The 20,022-nt window shown below is 42.7% G+C and overlaps 1 protein-coding gene across 1 annotated transcript in view; it reads right to left on the bottom strand.

Annotated features, from left to right (window-relative positions):
* The window catches only part of TM9SF2 (transmembrane 9 superfamily member 2), a 39,977-nt gene extending 20,608 nt beyond the window's left edge, over positions 1 to 19,369 (bottom strand). Inside the window, exons 1-5 of the mRNA XM_084844694.1 lie at positions 19,123 to 19,369; positions 13,224 to 13,291; positions 10,759 to 10,852; positions 5,724 to 5,851; positions 2,206 to 2,335 (exon numbers count right to left, since the gene is read on the bottom strand). Coding sequence (XP_084700820.1) covers positions 2,206 to 2,335; positions 5,724 to 5,851; positions 10,759 to 10,852; positions 13,224 to 13,291; positions 19,123 to 19,251 — 549 coding nt within the window. The 5' untranslated portion in view covers positions 19,252 to 19,369. The remainder of the gene's footprint in view (positions 1 to 2,205; positions 2,336 to 5,723; positions 5,852 to 10,758; positions 10,853 to 13,223; positions 13,292 to 19,122) is intronic.
* Between the last annotated feature and the right edge of the window lie 653 nt (positions 19,370 to 20,022).

The following is a 20,022-nucleotide window of genomic DNA, read 5'->3' on the forward strand; positions in this document are numbered from 1 at the left end:
ACATAAAATGACTTTCAACTGAAATGGCCTTTGAAAGACCTGAACCATTACGGAGTGGCAGAATTTGCATTTAGCAGAATTCTAACTTTTGGGAAGAAGCAATACTTAACTGGCTAAAACAGAACTCCCTTAACCCTACATGTGTAAGGTCCCAGAAGAACCAGTGCTAGAGTAGCCTGTACTGGACTAGATGAATCACTGGTTTTAAGAGAGATCCTTACAGTTTTGCTTGGAAATCCAGCACTCTCCCTTAGGCTATATACCCGCCTTGGCAGAAACCCAACAGTGAGCTTTATGAAAGACAGGAAGGGAACTGCTGGAAGCCTCTCCATCCCCATCTTAAGAGAGTGAAAGTGTGACAGCACCAAGATGTCCACTCATCTTGCCTAGAGCTTCCCCATCATCTGACTCTCCATGATTGGAGAAGAGAGAGAAGTAGAGAAACTTTGTCCTTTGCAGTGATCTTTCAGTGTTCTTTCAAAATCTGCTTTCAGGAAGACAGAAAGGAGTCCACAAAAGGGAGCACATCTCTGTGCTTCACCTTCATTTAAGCATGTACACACCAACCACCTCCAGTAAGTGAGCTTGTTAATCGTCCATGTGTGTGATGCACAGAGACCACGAAGAAGAAAGGCAAATTGCTTACCTGTAACTGTAGTTCTTCGAGTGGCCATCTGTGCATTCACACAACCCACCCTCCGTCCCCACTAATATGAGAAAAAAAAAACAGGGAGGAATAGCCCTCAACACTATTTGTAACAATAAATGTTCTCCTAAAACGGACACAGATCCCGTAGAGACAACCAACTAGGTAGTTGAAAGAGAACTGAGGGAATGGGTAGGAACCCGCTGGACATACGCAGTGGATGGTGGGGGAAGGGTTCCCACCGAAAGCATTCCTCAGCATTAGAGTTTCCCGAAACAGGCTCAGCACAGGCGCAGAGGCCATATGTGTGATGCACAGAGACCACGAAGAAGAACCATAGCTTCCCAATTTAGTTGAAACAGGAAGGTATGTTTAATTAGAGGTTTCCTGGTTTGTTCATGACACAAAGGGAGGAACAAAGGGACTGCGTGCACGGGAAAGAGGCTCATCATATCTCAACTTAATAAGCTGAAACACGACAGTACGAAAGTTGCCTTTGTCTGAGTTCGGACATAAAAATAAGCTGCAATTAATCTAAAACAGAAGCAAATCCAAACTCCTCCTCGTAGCTGAGTGCAAAAAGGAGGGGAGAATGGACAAGTCCAAGGCTCATTCTTTTAATGCAAAACTATGGTTTAGTGTTATATCCAAACAATGGCCATTGTGATAAGCCACTTTGTAAGACTCTATGTTATACACAGTTCAAGCATTAAAAAATGTGAACACCATTACTTAGTGCAATGTCTTTATGTGTAAAGTGAGTGGATGGTATGGTGTGATTGGCAGAAAGAGAGATTTCAGATATAAATTATGGATCTCTCTCTAAAAACTTCAGAAATAAAGTCAAACTACTTGAAATACAAGAAACAAAAATATAATAAAGCTACATTTTAGACCAACTGCACTTGTCAAATAAAACCAATTTTTAAATACTCAAATTATAATTAACTAGCTACACTTGCTTTGGTATACAGTATTATGCATGCTAGGAACTCCCAATAGCCAATAGCAAACATAATGTTTCATGGGGTAAAGGAGTCTTATCACATGAAATGCAACACAAAACCATGGAAAGAATTATACTCCTTGTTTCTGAAGCAAGCTCTCCTCTAGATGGAGACTGAAAATAAGTTTGAAAATCCAGATCCTCAAGATCACCAACAGATAACATCCCCTATTTTCAGTTTATCCTGTCACGCAAATTTTGTGGCTTCTTTTAGTCTGTCTTAACCAGCCCCTTTAATAATAGGAAGAGCATAAGGTGTGGAGATTAATTTAGTAACTGTTGAGCAGCCTCAGCATGCTGCAGATAGACATCAGACTGAGCAACACAATAAGATTAACTGCCTATTGTTATTAGAACAAGGCTTTGTGCATCTACCCTTTTTCTTTCTATTCCGCTATACAGGATGACTCTGTAATTGTGATGGTGTCAAAGTATGCTCCTAAAATAGCATGCTTTCACAAAGAATGGAATAATGTAAACCAAAACCTTAGAAAAAAAGACACATACACTACAGTAATTTTGTATGCATGAGTAAAAATGTCTTTAAACTTACACTGATAACACATGCATCTTTGGGATGACCATCTTTTGTTATATAACAGCCAATGGGAAATCCAGGATTGCAAAATTTTTGGTTGTCTTCCACCTCATAACACCATGTTACAGGCATATTGTCCACAATCCTATAAAAGGACAACGGTAATATTTATCACATTTATTAAATGCCTCATAAAATAAGTTATCTAAATATTGAATGGTATTAAATATTAAAAACTATAATACAACAAAAATACAATAGAACAATACAATCCAACACAGTACCAAGAAGACCAACATACCAACACATCACGACACAATACAATACAAATTACAAAGGCCAAAACCGCCATCAGGTACAACAGCTAAAAACCACATCACAGGGACTAAAATAATAGATCTTTGATTACAAAAAAACCACAACCTTAAAATGCCTGGGTGAACAGAAAAGCTTTAGCCTGGTGTCAAAAGGATAACAATGTGGATGCCAAGCAAGGTTCCCTAGAGAGTATTCCAAAGCTCAAGGGCCATCATCAAAGAAGCCTTGTCTCTTGTTGCCACCCTCCAAATCTCAGATTGAGGGGGAGTTTATGAGCCCAAGCTCGATCATGTAACATTATGTCTGAACCAGGCCAATGTGTATCAGTGAGAAAATGAAACACCACAGAGTGTGGTGTTGTACAAAATTATTGACATTGTATTGCCTTTATCATCAAGTGTCTTTGTTACATCAGCAGGTTGATAAGAAGAATGAAGTTTGCCATTTATGTTTATGGACCCATAATTGAGGAGGTATCACCTAGTTCAGGGGTAGGCAGAAAGGAGATATAGATCTACAGATAGATCTTTCCGTGATTTGCAGTAGATAAGCAAGGATTTCTTAAACCCAATTCTTTAATAACAGCTGCAACAAAATAATCCCCTCCCTCATCCTAAATTCTTAAATACTGCTGAAATGGAGAAAGCCTGGAGTAACAAGCAGTGGGTTTTTCTGTGGAAGGACTGTGAGCTTTGTTCAGTTTGGGAACTTTATGCAAAACAAATTATTGGACTTAGAATTCTTTATCAGTGGCAGAGGAAGCAGTAGTCAAGCAGCCCTTCACTGGGCCAGGATCTGTATGAGGCCAAAGAGAGAGGAAGCAGCAGCCCTTTCACTGTGTCCGTGACCTGCTGAACTTTGCACCTAAGATTCTAGTGCCTGAATGTGCTTTTTTCTTCCACCCTCCCAATTCCCTTTCCTTTTGCCTCAAGTTTTATTAGATTGCAAACCTGTGGGCAGGGACTGCCTTAAGAAATATCTTTCTAACCCGCCTTGGGAGCCTTTTTGGCTAATGGGCAAGATAAAAATGCAACAAACATATAAATAAATAAATAAATTCTAAACCTATGTCATTTCTACCAGGCTCCAGTTGGTGGATCTCAGGGTTCTAGTAAAACACAAAGGCCTGGCTCACACATAACATTACCCCATGTAATGTATTTTATTTATTTATTTACAATATTTTTATACAGCTCCATATCTAGAACAGAATTTGGAGCAGTGAAGACAAGAGATAAAACAGTAAAAGGATAAAAAGATTAAAACATCAGATTAAAACTATGCTATTTTTAAAAACAGAATACCAATAAAAACCATGACTGGTCAATTAAGGAATGCCTCCTGGAACAGTGCTGTTTTCATGAGGCGCTAGAAACAGCACAGTGGTGGTGCCTGCCTGACCTCCAGGGGCAGGGAATTCCAAAGAAAGGGGGCCGCTACACTGAAGGCTCGTTTCCTGGTGGACTACAATCAGGCCATAGGTCCATGTGGAACCACCAGGAGCATGCCCTCTGATCACCTCAGTGACCAGGCAGGTTGGTAAGGAAGAAGGCTCTCTCAGGTAACCTGGTCCCAAGTTGTTTAGGGCTTTGTACACTAGTACTAAAACCTGGCCTTGTAACCAATAGGCAGCCAGTGCAGTTCCCTCAGCAAAGGAGTTACATGCTGAAAAGGGGCAGCTCCTGGCAATAGCAGAGCTACTACATTCTGCACTAGCTTCAGCTTCCGCAGCAGCCTTAATGGCAGCCCCACATTGAGTGTATTACAGTAATCCAGTCTTGAGGTTACCAGTGCTTGTACCACTGTGGCCAAGCTATCCTTGTCCAGGAGAGGCCAGAGTTGGTGAACCAGCCGAAGTTGGATTGTTGGATTATGGGTTATCCTGATGTGTTAATGTGGCCACACTAACAAGCCATGGTTTGTTAACCACAAACAATGCAGAGAAAGAACCCATGATTTGTGGTTGGGTTGTGAACGCTGGGTTGTTCTAACTATGGCTGTTCTTAACAAACCCTGAACTGTGGGTTGTTCATGTTTTTTTTTGCCAGCCTACAGAGGCAGTGGGCAAGAGCAATAAAACAAAACAAAAGCCAGCCACTCTACATGCCAGTACTACAGCACCACAAAGGCATTTGCGATACAGGGAGGGAACAGGCAGAGGAGCAGGGAAGCAAAAAACCCAGGGATTGAGAAAATAAACCACAGCTTGTTTGGTCATCTGCCAGACAAACCCTGGGTAGGACAACAAATCATGGGTTAAATAAACCATGGGTTTGCATTATGTGGGAACCAGGCCAGAAGAGATCCTGCAAACCTTTACCACTGTGGTGGAGCTATTGAGCAGGGGGTTGGACTCGATGGTCTTGTAGGCCCCTTCCAACCCAACTATTCTATGATTCTATGAAACCTGAAGTCCGCCCACCCTGACCTAGTCTGCTGATCAACAAACTGAAGGGATGGCAATAAAATTATCTTTAAAAATGTATATTTCACTGATTCTAGCTGGATTAAGGCATCTTCTAATCTCAGGGTAGGAAGACCTCATGCTTGTGGGATCTACTTTGTTTTCCACTAGAACCCTGAGGTTCACCAACCGGTGACAGATGCAAAACAATGGCTCAGAACTAGAATTGGAACAAGATACCTCTGAGAACATGCTCAGCACGGGCATTTGTTTTCAGTACCAGAACTGGAGCATGCATACAGAATCCTTTCACACACAAACTCTGCCTATTTTTCTCCCAAGTTTTCTTGATTACAGCAGACTAACTTAGGAGATAAATAAGGCTTTTGTTGTCGCCATTGTTAAACTGTTGGGAGTCAGACCACCTTGCTGATATACAGCAAATCACTTGAAGAATTACTAGTAGATGCACCCATGCCCATGTGGTCTAATCCAGGGCTTCAAGCAGGCTGGCAATGGAAAAAACCCAATTAAATATCACATGGAAAGTACAGCCCTAATTTTTTTGACACATGTTAATTTGATATGTACCCAACTCTCTCACCAATGAAATAAATTGGGTCTTTTAAAATGCTTAATTTGGTGAGATCATGCTTTAACTGCGTGTTGACAAGATTCTGTGTTTCAACATTGAAAAGCAAATTAGCATTGCTTCTATTGTAACTTCTACTTATCATAAAATGCAGATATGTTACCATTTTATCTTTCACTAAAACTAAACTTAGACATGAAAAATTAAATGTGAACTCACCAATGATGCTGATAGTTCAGAAACATACTCTTTTTCAGAAATTCTAGTTTTTGCTTGTCTTCTCTTTTTTTAAGATCATATACTTTTGTACAAACAGACTTGCATTTCTCTGCTTCCCTAAATGTAAACTGAGAAAAATGAGAAATACTTAGTTTATAAGGAGTGCTTCCTTTTAACACATATTTCACTCAAATTATCTAAAGATCTATAGGAACGTCACTGACTGCAAAAGCGGAACATCAAAATAACTAAAAGGTAAGCTCTTAGGTGTGGATTTACCTCTGATCCTCCAGTCTGTCTTTTACATACTGTTGTTCTATTAATGCACACAATCGAGGCACCACGTGCCTAACAGATGCACCATTCATTCTGCAACAAGAAACTCCAAATTCTAGCACAATTTTTAGTTTGGTAAAGTAGTTGAACTACACCACAACTAAAACTATTTTGAGCTGTTACATCTTCTCTTAAATTAGGAGAATTTGAACCAAGGCTTTTTTTAACCTGAACTCAAAAAAATATTCAGGTTACGAGTTCAGATGGATGTGGTAAAAGCTTACAGGTTATCACCTAGGTTGCTCTCTTCTAAATGGCAGACGCTTCCAGTCACATATTACTAATGGCAGTAATATCACAAACATAGTCAAAATAACGCCTGAGTGAATTACACATGCTGATCTTATCTAGGCATCTCTAGATAAGATCAGCATTCCCTTATTGGTTCCTTGCCAGTTACCAATAAGCAGCAGACAGAAAGCCTATTGCTTTAAGGCCATTGTTTAATGTAGTCTCAATCAAGAAAGAGTGAAAACCAGATAGTAAAATTAGGATTAAAACTAGGACACAATGAGTAGGATTGGTCCTAGGAGAGATTATAGTGATGCAATCACTGCAAACCAAAGCTCTTAGTGGATCATAGTCCAGGCAGACTATCATAGTTAAAAGTACTTTTGCTGCAATACTTGGCAGCTGACAGTTCACTGTAACAAAACAGAAAATTTCACAGCAAGCAGTACTTTCCCAAAGTGTCCTGCAGTAAGATATGGATATGGCATTCCTCAGTGAGAAAACGATTTAAGAGAAGGATAAATTTTAACCCCAGAACATGAACATTTCTGCCGAAGAAGCTGACGTTGATCAGTTCTATGAAGACCTACAACACCTTCTAGAATTAACACCAAAAAAAGATGTCTTTTTCATAATAGGGGATTGGAATGCTAAAGTAGGAAGTCAAGAAATCACCGGGATAACAGGCAAGCATGGCCTTGGTGTACAAAATGAAGCAAGACAAAGGCTAATCGAGTTTTGCCAAGAGAACACGCTGATCATACAAAACACTCTTTTCGAACAGCACAAGAGGCATCTCTACACATGGACATCACCAGATGGTCAATATCGAAATCAGATTGATTATGTACTTTGCAGCCAAAGATGGAGAAGCTCTATACAGTCAGTAAAAACAAGACCTGGAGCTGACTGTGGCTCAGATCATGAGCTGCTTCTTGCAAAAGTTCGGCTGAAATTGAAGAACATAGAGAAAACCACTAAACCATTCAGGTATGACCTCAATCATATCCCTTATGAATATACAGTGGAGGTGAGGAATAGATTTCAGGGATTAGACCTGATAGACAGAGTGCCTGAGGAACTATGGACGGAGGTCCGTAACATTGTTCAGGAGGCAGCAACGAAATCCATCCCAAAGGAAAAAAAATGCAAGAAAGCAAAGTGGCTGTCTGATGAGGCTTGACAAGTAGCTGAGGAAAGAAGGGAAGCGAAAAGCAAAGGAGAAAGGGGAAGATATATCCAACTGAATGCAGAGTTCCAGAGAATAACAAGGAGAGACAAGAAGGCCTTCTTAAATGAACAATGCAAAGAAATCGAGGAAAACAACAGAATGGGAAAGACTAGAGATCTCTTCAAGAAAATTGGAGATATCAAGGGAATGTTTTGTGCAAAGACGGGCATGATAAAGGACCAAGAAGGCAGGGACCTAACAGAAGCAGATGAGATTAAGAAGAGGTGGAAAGAATACACAGAAGAACTATACAGGAAAGATCTGAATGTCCCTGATAGCCATGATAGAGCGGTCACTGAACGTGAGCTGGACATCCTCAAGAGTGAAGTCAAGTGGGCCTCAGGAAGCATTAGTAACAACAAAGCTAGCTGAGATGACAGTATTCCAGCTGAGCTATTTAATATCCTAAAAGATGATGCTGTTAAGGTGCTGCACTCAATATGCCAACAAATTTGGAACACTCAACAATGGCCACAAGACTGGAAAAGGTCAGTTTACATTCCAATTCCAAAGACGGGCAATGCCAAAGAGTGTTCAAACTACCACACAATTGCGCTCATTTCACATGCCAGCAAGGTGATGCTCAAAATCCTACAAGCTAGGCTTCAGCAGTATGTGAACCGAGAACTACTGGAAGTACAAGCAGGGTTTCGAAGAAGCAGAGGAACTAGAGATCAAATCGCCAACATTCGCTGGATCATGGAGAAAGCAAGAGAATTCCAGAAAAACATCTATTTCTTCTTCAGTGACTATGCTAAAGCCTTTGATTGTGTGGATCACAACAAACTCTGGCAAATTCAGAAAGAGATGGGAGTACCAGACCACCTTACCTGTCTCCTGAGAAACCTGTACGAGGGTCAAGAAGCAACAGTAAGAACTGGACATGGAACAACCAAGTGATTCCAAATTGGGAAAGGAGTACGACAAGGCTGTATATTGTCGCCCTGTTTATTTAATTTATATGCAAAGTACATCATGAAAAATGCCGGGTTGGATGAATCACAGGTCGGAATTAAGATTGCCGGGAGAATTATCAACAACCTCAGATACGCAGACGATACCACCCTAATGGAAGAAAGCGAAGAGGATCTAAAGAGCCTCTTGTTGAGGGTGAAAGTGGAGAGTGCAAAAGCTGATTTGAAACTCAACATTAAAAAAACTAAAATCATGGCATCTGGCCCCATCACTTCCTGGCAACTAGAAGGGGAAGAAATGGAAGCAGTGACAGATTTTATTTTCTTGGGCTCCAGGATCACTGCAGACGGTGACTGTAGCCATGAAATTAAAAGATGCTTGCTCCTTGGGAGGAAAGCTATGGCAAACCTAGACAGCATAGTAAGAAGCAAAGACATCACCTTGCCGACAAAGATTCGTATAATCAAAGCTATGGTTTTCCCAGTAGCAACGTATGGCTGTGAGAACTGGACTATAAGGAAGGCTGAGTGCCGAAGAATTGATGCTTTCAAACTGTGGGGCTGGAGAAGACTCTTACGAGTCCCCTGGACTGCAAGGAGGTCAAATCAGTCCATCCTAAAGGAAATCAACCCTGACTGCTCATTGGAAGGACAGATACTGAAGCTGAAACTCAAATATTTTGGCCACCAAATGCGAAGAGAAAACTCCCTGGAAAAGATCCTGATGCTGGGAAAGATTGAAGGCAAAAGGAGAAGGGGACGGCAGAGGATGAGATGGCTAGATAGCATCACCGATGCAATGAATATGGACTTGAGCACACCCCGGGAGAGAGTGGAGGACAGGAAGGCCTGGCGTGCTATGGTCCATGGGGTCACGAAGAGTCGGACACGACTAAACGACTGAACAACAACAACAGGACCATTATAATGGTTTAGATTCCTTATGACCAAGGCTGGCCCTCGAACTACCAAGACACACTGCTGAGATAGAAACAGGTCAAAACTTTATTAAGCATCTGAACAGCTTGACAATTTGAAAGTGAGAAATGAAGCAACAGTAGTACCCAGCAATTTGCTGGACAGTTAAAGAAGGCAAATGGCATGAGAAATCAATGAAAGTCAGTGATGAATGCCTTTAGCTACCATCCTGGGAGTGTGACATTTGACTCTAATCTGTCATGGGACAAGTTCATGGACCTAAGCACCTTGAGGCCTCTTAAGGAGCTCCTTCCACTTAAAGCTCACTAGTGACTCATTCACAGACATTCCCATGAAGCACAACCGTTTCTGTGGTAGGAAGATGTTTTTCAGGTAACACTTCACTTCTACAGTTTGGGCACCTTCCATTTTATAGCCTGGGAATAGACTGAAGCTCTACTAAGTTTGCTTAAGCTGTGTGTCATTTTCCTGCAAACAATACAGAGGGAGGTCTGATCAGACATAAGGCAGGCCTAGGAGCAGCATATCCAGACATGTTTCTAAGCTGGCTATGCTCATCCAAGCCTCTCTACTCACTCACACATTGGTACAAATGAGCCTTCACCCAATGGCAGAAAGGGTTCTTTCTGAAGAGGGGATAATGAAAACCCAATTTAGAACAAGGAATAGATTCTGCAGCCATCCACAGAATACACAGATACAAACACTTTTCTTAAAGCAGGGCCACATTAAGTGGCAGACAGCAGATGGCTCTGGGCCTTGCCAGATGCCAGGCCACAGTGAGGGAATGGGGTGGCTTGATGGCAGTGCTCACACGAGCGATAGGCCCATGCAGCTCACCAGCATGGCTACCATTTTAATTTCCCCACAATGCAATGCTTGCTACACATGCATTGCAGGCATTTCATTGTGGAGAAATTAAAATCTCAGTGAGCCCATCTGTCTTCGTCTGCTGCTCCTCTCAGCACTACTCTCAGGCTGTCTCCCCACTGCCAGGCAGGCAACCCAGCAAGTAGTCCATGAGCCTGCATGGCTGGACTCACCAGTGCCAGTTTAAGTTCCCCAAAATGCAGTGTCCATATCACAGTAATTGCATTGTGGGGAAATTTAAATGGTAGCCACACTACCAAGTACAGCCACTCAGCCCTGGCACTCCTGCCAGCAGCAGGGGAGAAATCAACACAATGAAGAGTGGCCAAGCATCAGTGGGCCCCCAGGATTTCCCAAGAGAATGCCATGTGCTGCTGGTGCAGGGACTGTCCTAAAGCCTTCCCTAGTTAACATCCAGCAATTTGTACAAATGAAGAACATGCCAGCAAGTGGGATTTACTGGTTAGGTTTGGTAAATTCTGCATATCTTTGATTTTTTAAATGAAGCATATACCTTATATGGAGACGGCTCAATCCTCTCTCCAAACAATACCTGACCAAGATTTTCAGACGGACGTTTCTTTCCTTGTGCTTGGCAAAAATCAAACCTATGGAAGAATGTAGAACTATTTATTGTGTTCCAGCACCTCAGCACAACATGGAACACTTCATTATGTCTAGAATGTACATCTGTGGAGAACTGAATCTTTGGCAAAAAACGATTTCATAGTTATCTTAGGACAGCTTATTAATCAATTTTGAATCTTATTTTAGTTAGAGCTGAAGCAATGAAACATATTTGTTTTTCTTCCTTCTCTGAAACCCAGCATGAAGTCAGATATATCCCACCACTACTTCTAGCCCCCTGCATAAGCACTGGAGATATGGAGAAAGAAAAAAGTGGGGAGAGACTCTATTGTTGTTTCTGCAAGTGCAGCAAAAAGTGAAATGCCCAAGTTTTCAGGTATACCCTTTTTGCAGACAACTGGAAAGAGGGGAGAAGAATTCCATACTCTGCATTCAATGCACGGGTGATGACCACTAGCAACTGGATTTGTGAATGGTTATTGAACTATTATAACATCGTACTTTACTAATAATGGGTGGGGACTGGGAAGGGCAGGGCAGAGGAAAGAAGAAAATTCTTCCCCTTCTCTCTGTTTTCAAACTTATCTCACCCCCAATCTGGCCACAACATGCCCTATAGAAAGCAACATAACTGTTCCTCTATGCTAAAGCTTCTTTCTACCCTTGACCCCCCAGCTCCTAATAACTCTCTTTCTCTCCCACCATGCCTCTCACCCCTCATAGCCATCACTGCCTCTGGGAGGAAATAGTTTACATGTGTTTTTTCCATCCTTTGCAGGGGTAGCTGTTTTATCACTTGAAGCAGCTGCTCTAACAAGGGAGGTAGGAGCTCTCTTGAAGGCACTTCTTCCCATTCTCCAGCAGCTGAGGCAGCAACAGAAGATGTAGGATGAAGATGGAGGTGAGAGAGTAATCTGGCTGGCAGGCCAGCTACTTCCTCTCCCAGTAATGCCTCAGCTGATGAATTCACACCATCCCCAGAACTTGAGAGATTTCAATCCTGATGGTCCAAGGCTAGAGCACCTATGCCAGCCTCCATCATTTGGGGGAGGAATGGAGGGGTAGATCTAATGAGGCCCTCCCTGCTGTTTTTAGAAAATGTTATGTGTCTCTACCTTCAGCTTGCATATAAAGAAAGGAATCTCCTAAAAGTGTGCCCAATTATCCATACAGTTTAGGGACAATTCTCTTTTTCATACTTGCAAAATTCTAGGACAGTGAAATCAGCACTTGCTGTAAAGAGTCTTCACACACATATTTTAACTTCAATGTGCAGTGGAACTTTAACCCCCCCACACCAAGAACAGATTAAGATAATGAGGTCCTAGAATTGCTTTTGAGAGCAAAGACATGCAGCCAGAGAATACCTGATAGCCTCTTTGCAATATGCAAACAAGCTCAATTTTATTATGCCTACACCTCTCACAAAATTTAAAAGGGAAATTCTAAGGAACTTCTTGGATAAGGGTACAATCTGAAAACCACTTAAGACATCACTGCACTTAAAAGTATCTTAGTAAAACAGCCTCAGAATAAGTACAGTATCATGAAAGCACATTCCTCTATTCATAGGAATAAAACAATGTTAAGTGTAAATATACTGCTTAAAATATTTGTGGAGTATATTTATGTCTTCAGTTATCAGAGCTTTCTATATGCACTTTTTCAAAAAAGTGTCAGTTATGACACAGTTAAGACTTTCATCTTAGCACTCTCCTCTGGCACCCAAGAGTAAGTGCTTGGAAAAAACAATTATTCATCATATTGACCAAATCATTCTGTGACACACAGGGATGTACAAGTGGGCAAGCTGATATCATATGTACTAGTAATACTTACACAACCATGGGACTCAACTAGCTACTTAATTAGTAATGCAGAACATTTTCCACATTTCTAGATTTGGGATTCTGAAGTGCAGGAGGTCACTAATGCAGTAAAAATAATTATGTTTTTATTGTGATGGCCCATGACCAGCAATATTGCATTAAATTACACATTATTCTCAAGTTTGTCTTATTGAGAACACTATAACTAAATCACAAAAACAACTTCTACAACAGAGTAAGTGAATCCTAACCTCATGACACATATTAGAAGCAAGACTTAACAGGCTAAACTTTGGTAGCAAGTAACTAAGGTTGCCATCCTATGCATGTTTAGACAGCAGAAAGTCCTACAATTCCCTGCATTCCCCAGGCAGCATGGTTGACTGGAGAATGCTGGGAGTTGTAGGCTATTTTTGTCTGAACATGCATAGGATTGCACCCTAAATAAATTACTGACAGTGCAGATGAACTAGGACGGTCATATCCTTTTAATTTTTTTAGCAAAGCATTCAGAAAGTAGTTCTATATTAAAAATCAAATTAAATAAATGTAATGTACTTACGCAGTATATTCATAAGGAAGGACCGATTCCACAGAGTCTAGTCTATTTACAAACAGCTCTATCACAGACTGGAAAAAAGGCAAGGTGAAATCAGTAAAGTAACAATAACTTAAGCAATACTGGTAATAATTATAAAGTACTTTGATCATTATTTAAGTAAAATACCAAACTGCTCATCTAAATAAGGGAGCAATCCTATCAAGATCAACGGTCACCTCCGACCCCAGGAGCAACCGCCTATCCAGTGCAGGGCGGGAGGAGTGGTGAGGAGTGGTCCTCACTCCCCCCGCCCTGCTTTCGCAGCTAGACAGCTGATTTCAGCTGTCTAGCCACAGGACCTTGCAGCTCGGGAAGCAGCGGCCAGACGACACATCGGATGTGTCGTACCGGCATTTCCAACTTCCCCACCCCCAGGAACGACCTGTTTTCGCCACTCCCGCTGCTGTTGCAAGCATGGAGCACGGGGCCGATCTGTACTGCCTACAAGGCGGCATGGGAGGGGGCAATTCTCTGGGAACCTACTTATCCTATGGCCGTCTAGCCGCTGACTAGCGGCCACAGGACTGCACCCTAAATAATTTTTGCATAATGTATTGCATAAACTGCATAAATTGAAAACTACATACATTTCACCTACTCAGACTGAAGTGACTGAACATCAATAGGGAGAACACAGAATGTTTAAAGAGAATTTTAAAAGAGAAACTTATTGCTGAAATAATATTTTATCAACACAAATACAGACTAGTTAAATAAGCCAGTTCAAAGCATCACATAACTGGAAATGGTACATGGTGCAAAATAGCCTTCCCAGCAGGAAAAACTATATAAGTTACAATTTGGTAGGACCTACACTGGAGCCAGTTTCATTTATGTGCCAGTATTTTTCCTACAGAAGCGCAGGCCTCTGTGTTCAAGAATACAGCGCAGTATCCATTGTGTTTATAACATAATCAAGTGCTACATATCAATGCATAGTGTTGTTATTGCAGGAGAACTAGGAGGAGTTTGAAAGGTCACATGTCTTATTATTTGTGTTTATAGCACAAGCACATGCCACAAGCCACAGTATAGTGCTGCAATTGCAGGAGAAGTGGGAGGTCATTATTTATTTATTTAAAACATTTCTTGGCAGCTTTTCAGTGCAGAAGTCCTCCCAAGGCGGCTTACAGCAATAAAATACATAAAATCAGTTAAAACATTAAAAGCGATAAAAACATAAACACAATAAAATAGCAATAAAAACAACAATAAAAGCCAACAATAAAACCAGCAACAGCAGCAGTCATATCAAGAGAAGGCCACAGCAAAATATTATTATTTCAAGGCCTTCTTAAAAGCCTGCAATGACGGAGCATGGTGGACCTCTGATGGAAACTTGTTCCAAAGGTGTGGGGCCACTGCAGAGAAGGCCCTCTAATGTGAGGTCATCCACCTAACTGCTCTCATGGGTGGGCAAATGAGAAGGGCCTCTCTTTCTGATCTTAAAGTGCGGGCATGCTAAAATGGGTGAAGGCGGTCCTTCAGGTAACTTGATCCCAAACCATTTAAGGCTTTAAAGGTCAAAACCAGCACTGTAAACTGGGCTTGGAAACAGACTGGTAACCAGTGCAGCTGGTGCAGTATAGGCATTATGTGATCAAATCACCTTGCCCCCACCAATACTCAGGCAGCCACATTTTGCACCAGCTGAAGTTTCTGAACTGTCTTCAAAGGCAGCCCCACATACAGTGCATCACAGAAGTCCAGCCTCAATGTCACTGGTGCATGGATAACTGAAGCACGGTCTGTCCTCTCCAGATAGGGCTGCAGCTGGTGTACCAGTCTAAGCTGGTAAAATGCACTCCTGGACACTGCAGCTACATGGGCTTCCCCAGATAGTTTAGAGGCCAGGAGGACTCCAAGACTGTGTGCTTGGTCTTTTAGGGGGAGTACAACCCCATCTACGACCAGTTGTAAACCTCCATCTGAAGTAGTTGGGTTTCCCAACCCACAGTACCTCTGCCTTGTCTGGATTAAGTTTCAGCTTGTTCACCCTCATCCATCCCAAAACAGCCTCCAGACACCGGTTCAAGAGTTCCACAGCCTCCCTGGAATGTGCAGATGGAAACGAGAGGTAGAGCTAAGTATCATCTTCATAGTGATGACATTTCAGCCCAAACCTCCTGATGACTTCCCCCAGTGGTTTCATGTAGATGTTAAAAAGCATGAGGGACAGGATGGAATGCGGCACCCCACAGGCTAATGGCCATGGGGTGGAACAGAAGTTTCCCAGCACTACCTTCTCAGAGCACTCGTCCAGAAAGGACCAGAACCACTTTAAAAAAGGGCCTTCCAGATAAATGATCCGAAAGGATACCATGGTCGATGGTATCAAAAGACTCTGAGAGGTCCAGAAGAACCAAGAGGGCTGCATTCCCCCCACCCATTCCCCGGCGTAAGTCATCAACCAGGGCGACCAAGGCTGTTTCCATCCCATAACCAGACCTGACACCTGATTGGAATGGAACTAGATAATTAGTTTCATCCAAAACAGTTTGGAGTTGTGAGGTCACCACACACGCCAGCACCTTGCCTAAGAATGGCAAATTTGACACATGGTGGTAGTTACCTGAAACCATAGGATCGAAATTTTGTTTTTTCAACAACCAAAACTTCTTTCAAAGCTTTAAAGCTGTTCTTTCAAAGGTTATGCTGCTGTTTCAGGTTGCTTAAAAATATATATATCTGGTAACTGCATGAGCACCTTCGTAGCTGTGTAGGAATGCAGGTTTTTTTTTAAAAAAAGTATGGTTATCCACAGTTATGTATGTGCACAGTGAAAAATGGCCTGTAAGAAAACAAATCACAGATTTCCTACAGACAAATCCCTTCCCCGCCACCTGTCAGCTCAGACAAGATGGCCTAGCTTTCTAGCAACTCTGAACCCTGGAACCTCTTGTTTTAGAAATTAGCCCTTTGCAGGCCCCAATCCTGCCGGGTGCAATGATTGCACTTTGCTTTGCCTTCTCTTCCTTGTCCCCCATCCACTTTCCTCCTTTTTTCATTGTGCTTCTCCACAGCACTCAAAGGAGATGTAGCAGCCCCAGCCCTACTCACAGGCAGGCATTGTCCATCCATCCATTCAAGCAGCTGGAGGAAGAACCAGAATCAAAATCCATGTGAGGAAAGAGCAAGGAAGGAAAAAAAGAAGGAGAAAGATGTGGCAGGGGGAGGGGGAAGATGATGTGTGTGTGAAATGTTGGGAAACAGGTTATACAACTATAAAGCCACTCCCGCCAGTAAGAGTTACAATTCTACTAGACTGGCATACGACTTTGTAGTGGACTGAAACCACAATCACCCCACCCCCCGAGTCATAAAAGTAGTTTGAGGAAAAATGGAATGTTGAGGGAAAAATAACATCAGGACAATGGGTTGCGGAGTGCATTGTGTGTGGTGTAAGTGAGCAGACATTAAGAGTACCAGGATAAAACATTAGGATAAATTGGTTCTTAGTGAATAACTGGATTGACATGATATCCTACCCTGAGAGTAGCCCAGCTGAATTTAGACCAAAGATCTACCAGGTTTCTGTTTCCAGCAGTAATCAGTCAAATATTTATACAAATGTACAAGCAGGGCAGGAAGCCAAGAGTTCTCCACCCATTATTTGTCTCTGAACACGGGAGGCTCCCTTCAGCTATCATGCATGACAGCCACCAACAGTCCTTCCCTCCAGGAGTTTGTCTAATATTTTTAAAAAAACATCTAAGCTGGAGGCCTGGGCATCACCACATTTTGTTAACAGTTCCTTATATTAATTATGCACTGGGTGAAGCAGAATATTCCTGTGTGTACCACAAAGGATCAGGTATTCAGGAGAAACAGACTGATAGACAGGTTTCCCTTTATCACAATGGGATGGTCAATCTAGCACCATAAGATAAATGCCAGCATGGGGTGGTTTCAGCATCACAACACAATGAAGTTAGCAGAGTTAAAACTAAGAATGCCAAATATTTTTAGTGCTGGAAAGGAATTGCAAAATGCAAAAAGACACAATAAAACACCTTACACTGACCTTAGGTTCATATCCCCATGTTTATATTTTAAGCTTATTTAGCACACTTTGAAGAAAATAAAAACAAAAATAAGGTGGCCGTAAAACTCTTTGACAGTAACAACACTGGACAGGATGGAATTTTGTTTCTTTTTAATTTTACCATAGCGTCCATGGTCTTCCAATTTAACATTCATTTGAGATTATTAAAACTAGTCACTAGGATGGCACTGGAGAACCCTACGACAGTGGTCTTGGGGGACTTCAGCATTCATACTGAGGCTACTTTTGGAGTGCCAGCTCAGGAGTTTATGGCCTCCATGGAGCTGTCTCAAGTTGTTATTGGTCCAAAGGGCAAAGCAAGGTATACCACCAATTTAGTCTTTGTCCCAAGCAAAGAAATGTGTAGTTTGGAAGTAGGTGGGCTGGCATAATCTTACTGTTATGGTCAAACCACTTCCTGGTAAACTTTGGATTTAATGCCCTAGTTTGCCCAGCAGGGGATGGGAACCAGTTCAGATGGTCTGCTCCTGGAAAGGAATGGAATTCGATAGATTCCTGAATACTCTGGATTATTTTCTGGTGAACAGAGCTGACAATCCTATTGAGGCCCTGGTTTCACTTTGGAATAATGAGATGAAATGGACCAGCAATACAATCATTCCTGAGTGCCCTCTCCAGCACTGTAAAGCCTGAATGGCAGCCTGGTATTCCAGGGAGTTGAGGGCAATGAAACAGGCTGGATGGCTAGAGCACAACTGGCGGAAGTGTGGTTGCAGAGAAGTCAGGTTGCAAAGTCCACTGAATGTAAGAGCATATAATAAGTGTATTGTGTGGCAGTGAGAGCAGCAAAAAGGGCTTATTTCACTGCTTCCACTGCATTCTCAAGTAGCCTTCCAGTGAAGTTTTTTAAAGTGGTCTAGGGGTTGTTAACATTGGCTCTGGTAAATGGAGCCCCAGACCCTTCAGGAGCCCACTGTGATTCTTTAACTAGGCACCTTGTGGCCAAAACTGCCCAGCTTTGCAGCAACCTTGATGCTGCATTTACTGCTGTTCCAACTGAGGTGTCCAGTGCTGTGTCTAGCCAGATATTATAGTATCAGTTTCAGATTTTGTAGCCTGAGGATGTCGGCAAAGTGTTTGCACTCAAACATCTGACCAGATGATCTCTTTATCTTTTCTCTTCTTGGCTGATTAAAGCTAGCCAAGGAGTCTGACCTGGTGGGTCCTGGGCACAATAAATGCATCCTTGTGGAAGGGGGAGATACCTACCACCTTGAAAGTGATGGTGATGTGACCAGTCCTTAAGAAGTTCTCTCTGGACCCTTGCCAATTACCACTGGATCACAAATGCCCCCCTTTGGGGGAAGGTTCTTGAGAGAGTCACGGCAGGGGAACTGCAGACATTCTTGGAGGATAGTAATTATACTGACCCAGTCCAAGTATGAAATCAACGCCAATTTTAGAAGCTACAGCATCCTAAAATAAAAGGCTCATAATAAGGCCACATCAGGCCTCTCAACTTGACAGCCTGTTGGCAGCCCATTTCCACATTGACAGAATATAGATGTAGCAGGAGACGTACTTGTGGGCATTCCTAAAGGCTTTCCGTGTATCCATTTAGTCTCCGAAGTGCGAAAGGCGCCCAAGCGGCCTCCAACAGAAAAGAGGCGGCGACTATACACCTGTGGAAGGGATCTGCCTTTGCTTCTAGCTCTATACCAGACAGCGAATACTGTTACGAGCAGCCCGCCGCCGCCGCCTCCCAACCCCCGTAACACAGAGGCGCCTCCCCGCCCCGGAAGTTCGAGGGTGAGCCGTTCCCAAGCGTCTCCTTCCCCCGTCAGGGCTACAGACCTTGCACTCGTACTTGTCCGAGTGCTCGCAGAAGTTGACGGGCGCCAGTCCGGGCAGGTAGAAGGCCCACGCGGAGCGCGGCGTAACGGCGAGGAGCGCGACGGACAACACGAGCCGCGCGGCAGCCATGGCGGAGGGAGGCGGGGAGGGAAATAAGAAGTGCCCGGGCCCGAGCGAGCGAGCGAGCGAGCCGACCCTCCCCAGCCGCGGATTCCGACTTCTTCCAGGCACGTCAGCCCGCGCGCACGGGGCGGTGACGCCAGCGTGCGTGAAGAGTCACTTCCGCCCACCTTATCGCTCTTCTTGCTCCGGTTGCCACAGAAACGGCGAGGAAAGCCCGCCCCCAAGCGCGGGCCGGGCCGGGCACACCCTGGCGGAGCTCTGTGAGCGTCCGCTCCTCAGAAAGTACTCGCGCCTCAGGAGGCGTTTGTTTGTTTAAAAGTGTGTGTGTGTGTGTATATATATATATATACACACACACATATAATTTAAATAATAATAATATATGTATATATATATATATACTATATATATATACAAACATATATTAATGTGTGTGTATATATATATACACACAATATATATATACATACATATATTAATGTATATATTATACACACACACGCACACCCCACTCTTTAATCCTAAAAGGATTCCCAGAGCTGCTGACGGTTAAAACCAACAGTTCAAAACCGTAATCGCCACGTTAGAACAAATGGATAGGTACAGAACATTAGCTGCAGTTAGCGCTACTTAATTTTATTTTTTTATTTATTTACTATATTTTAACTCGCTTTTCAAACTTTATCTCCCAAAGCGTCTCACATCAATTAAAACAAGAGACCTACAAACCAAAATGGCAAGACACACAAGGAAGAGGGACTGGAGGAAGAGGAGGGA

The sequence above is a fragment of the Heloderma suspectum genome, chromosome 3 (genome assembly GCF_057233095.1).
Source record: "Heloderma suspectum isolate Gila_16-S chromosome 3, 16-S_ref, whole genome shotgun sequence".
NCBI lineage: Eukaryota > Metazoa > Chordata > Lepidosauria > Squamata > Helodermatidae > Heloderma > Heloderma suspectum.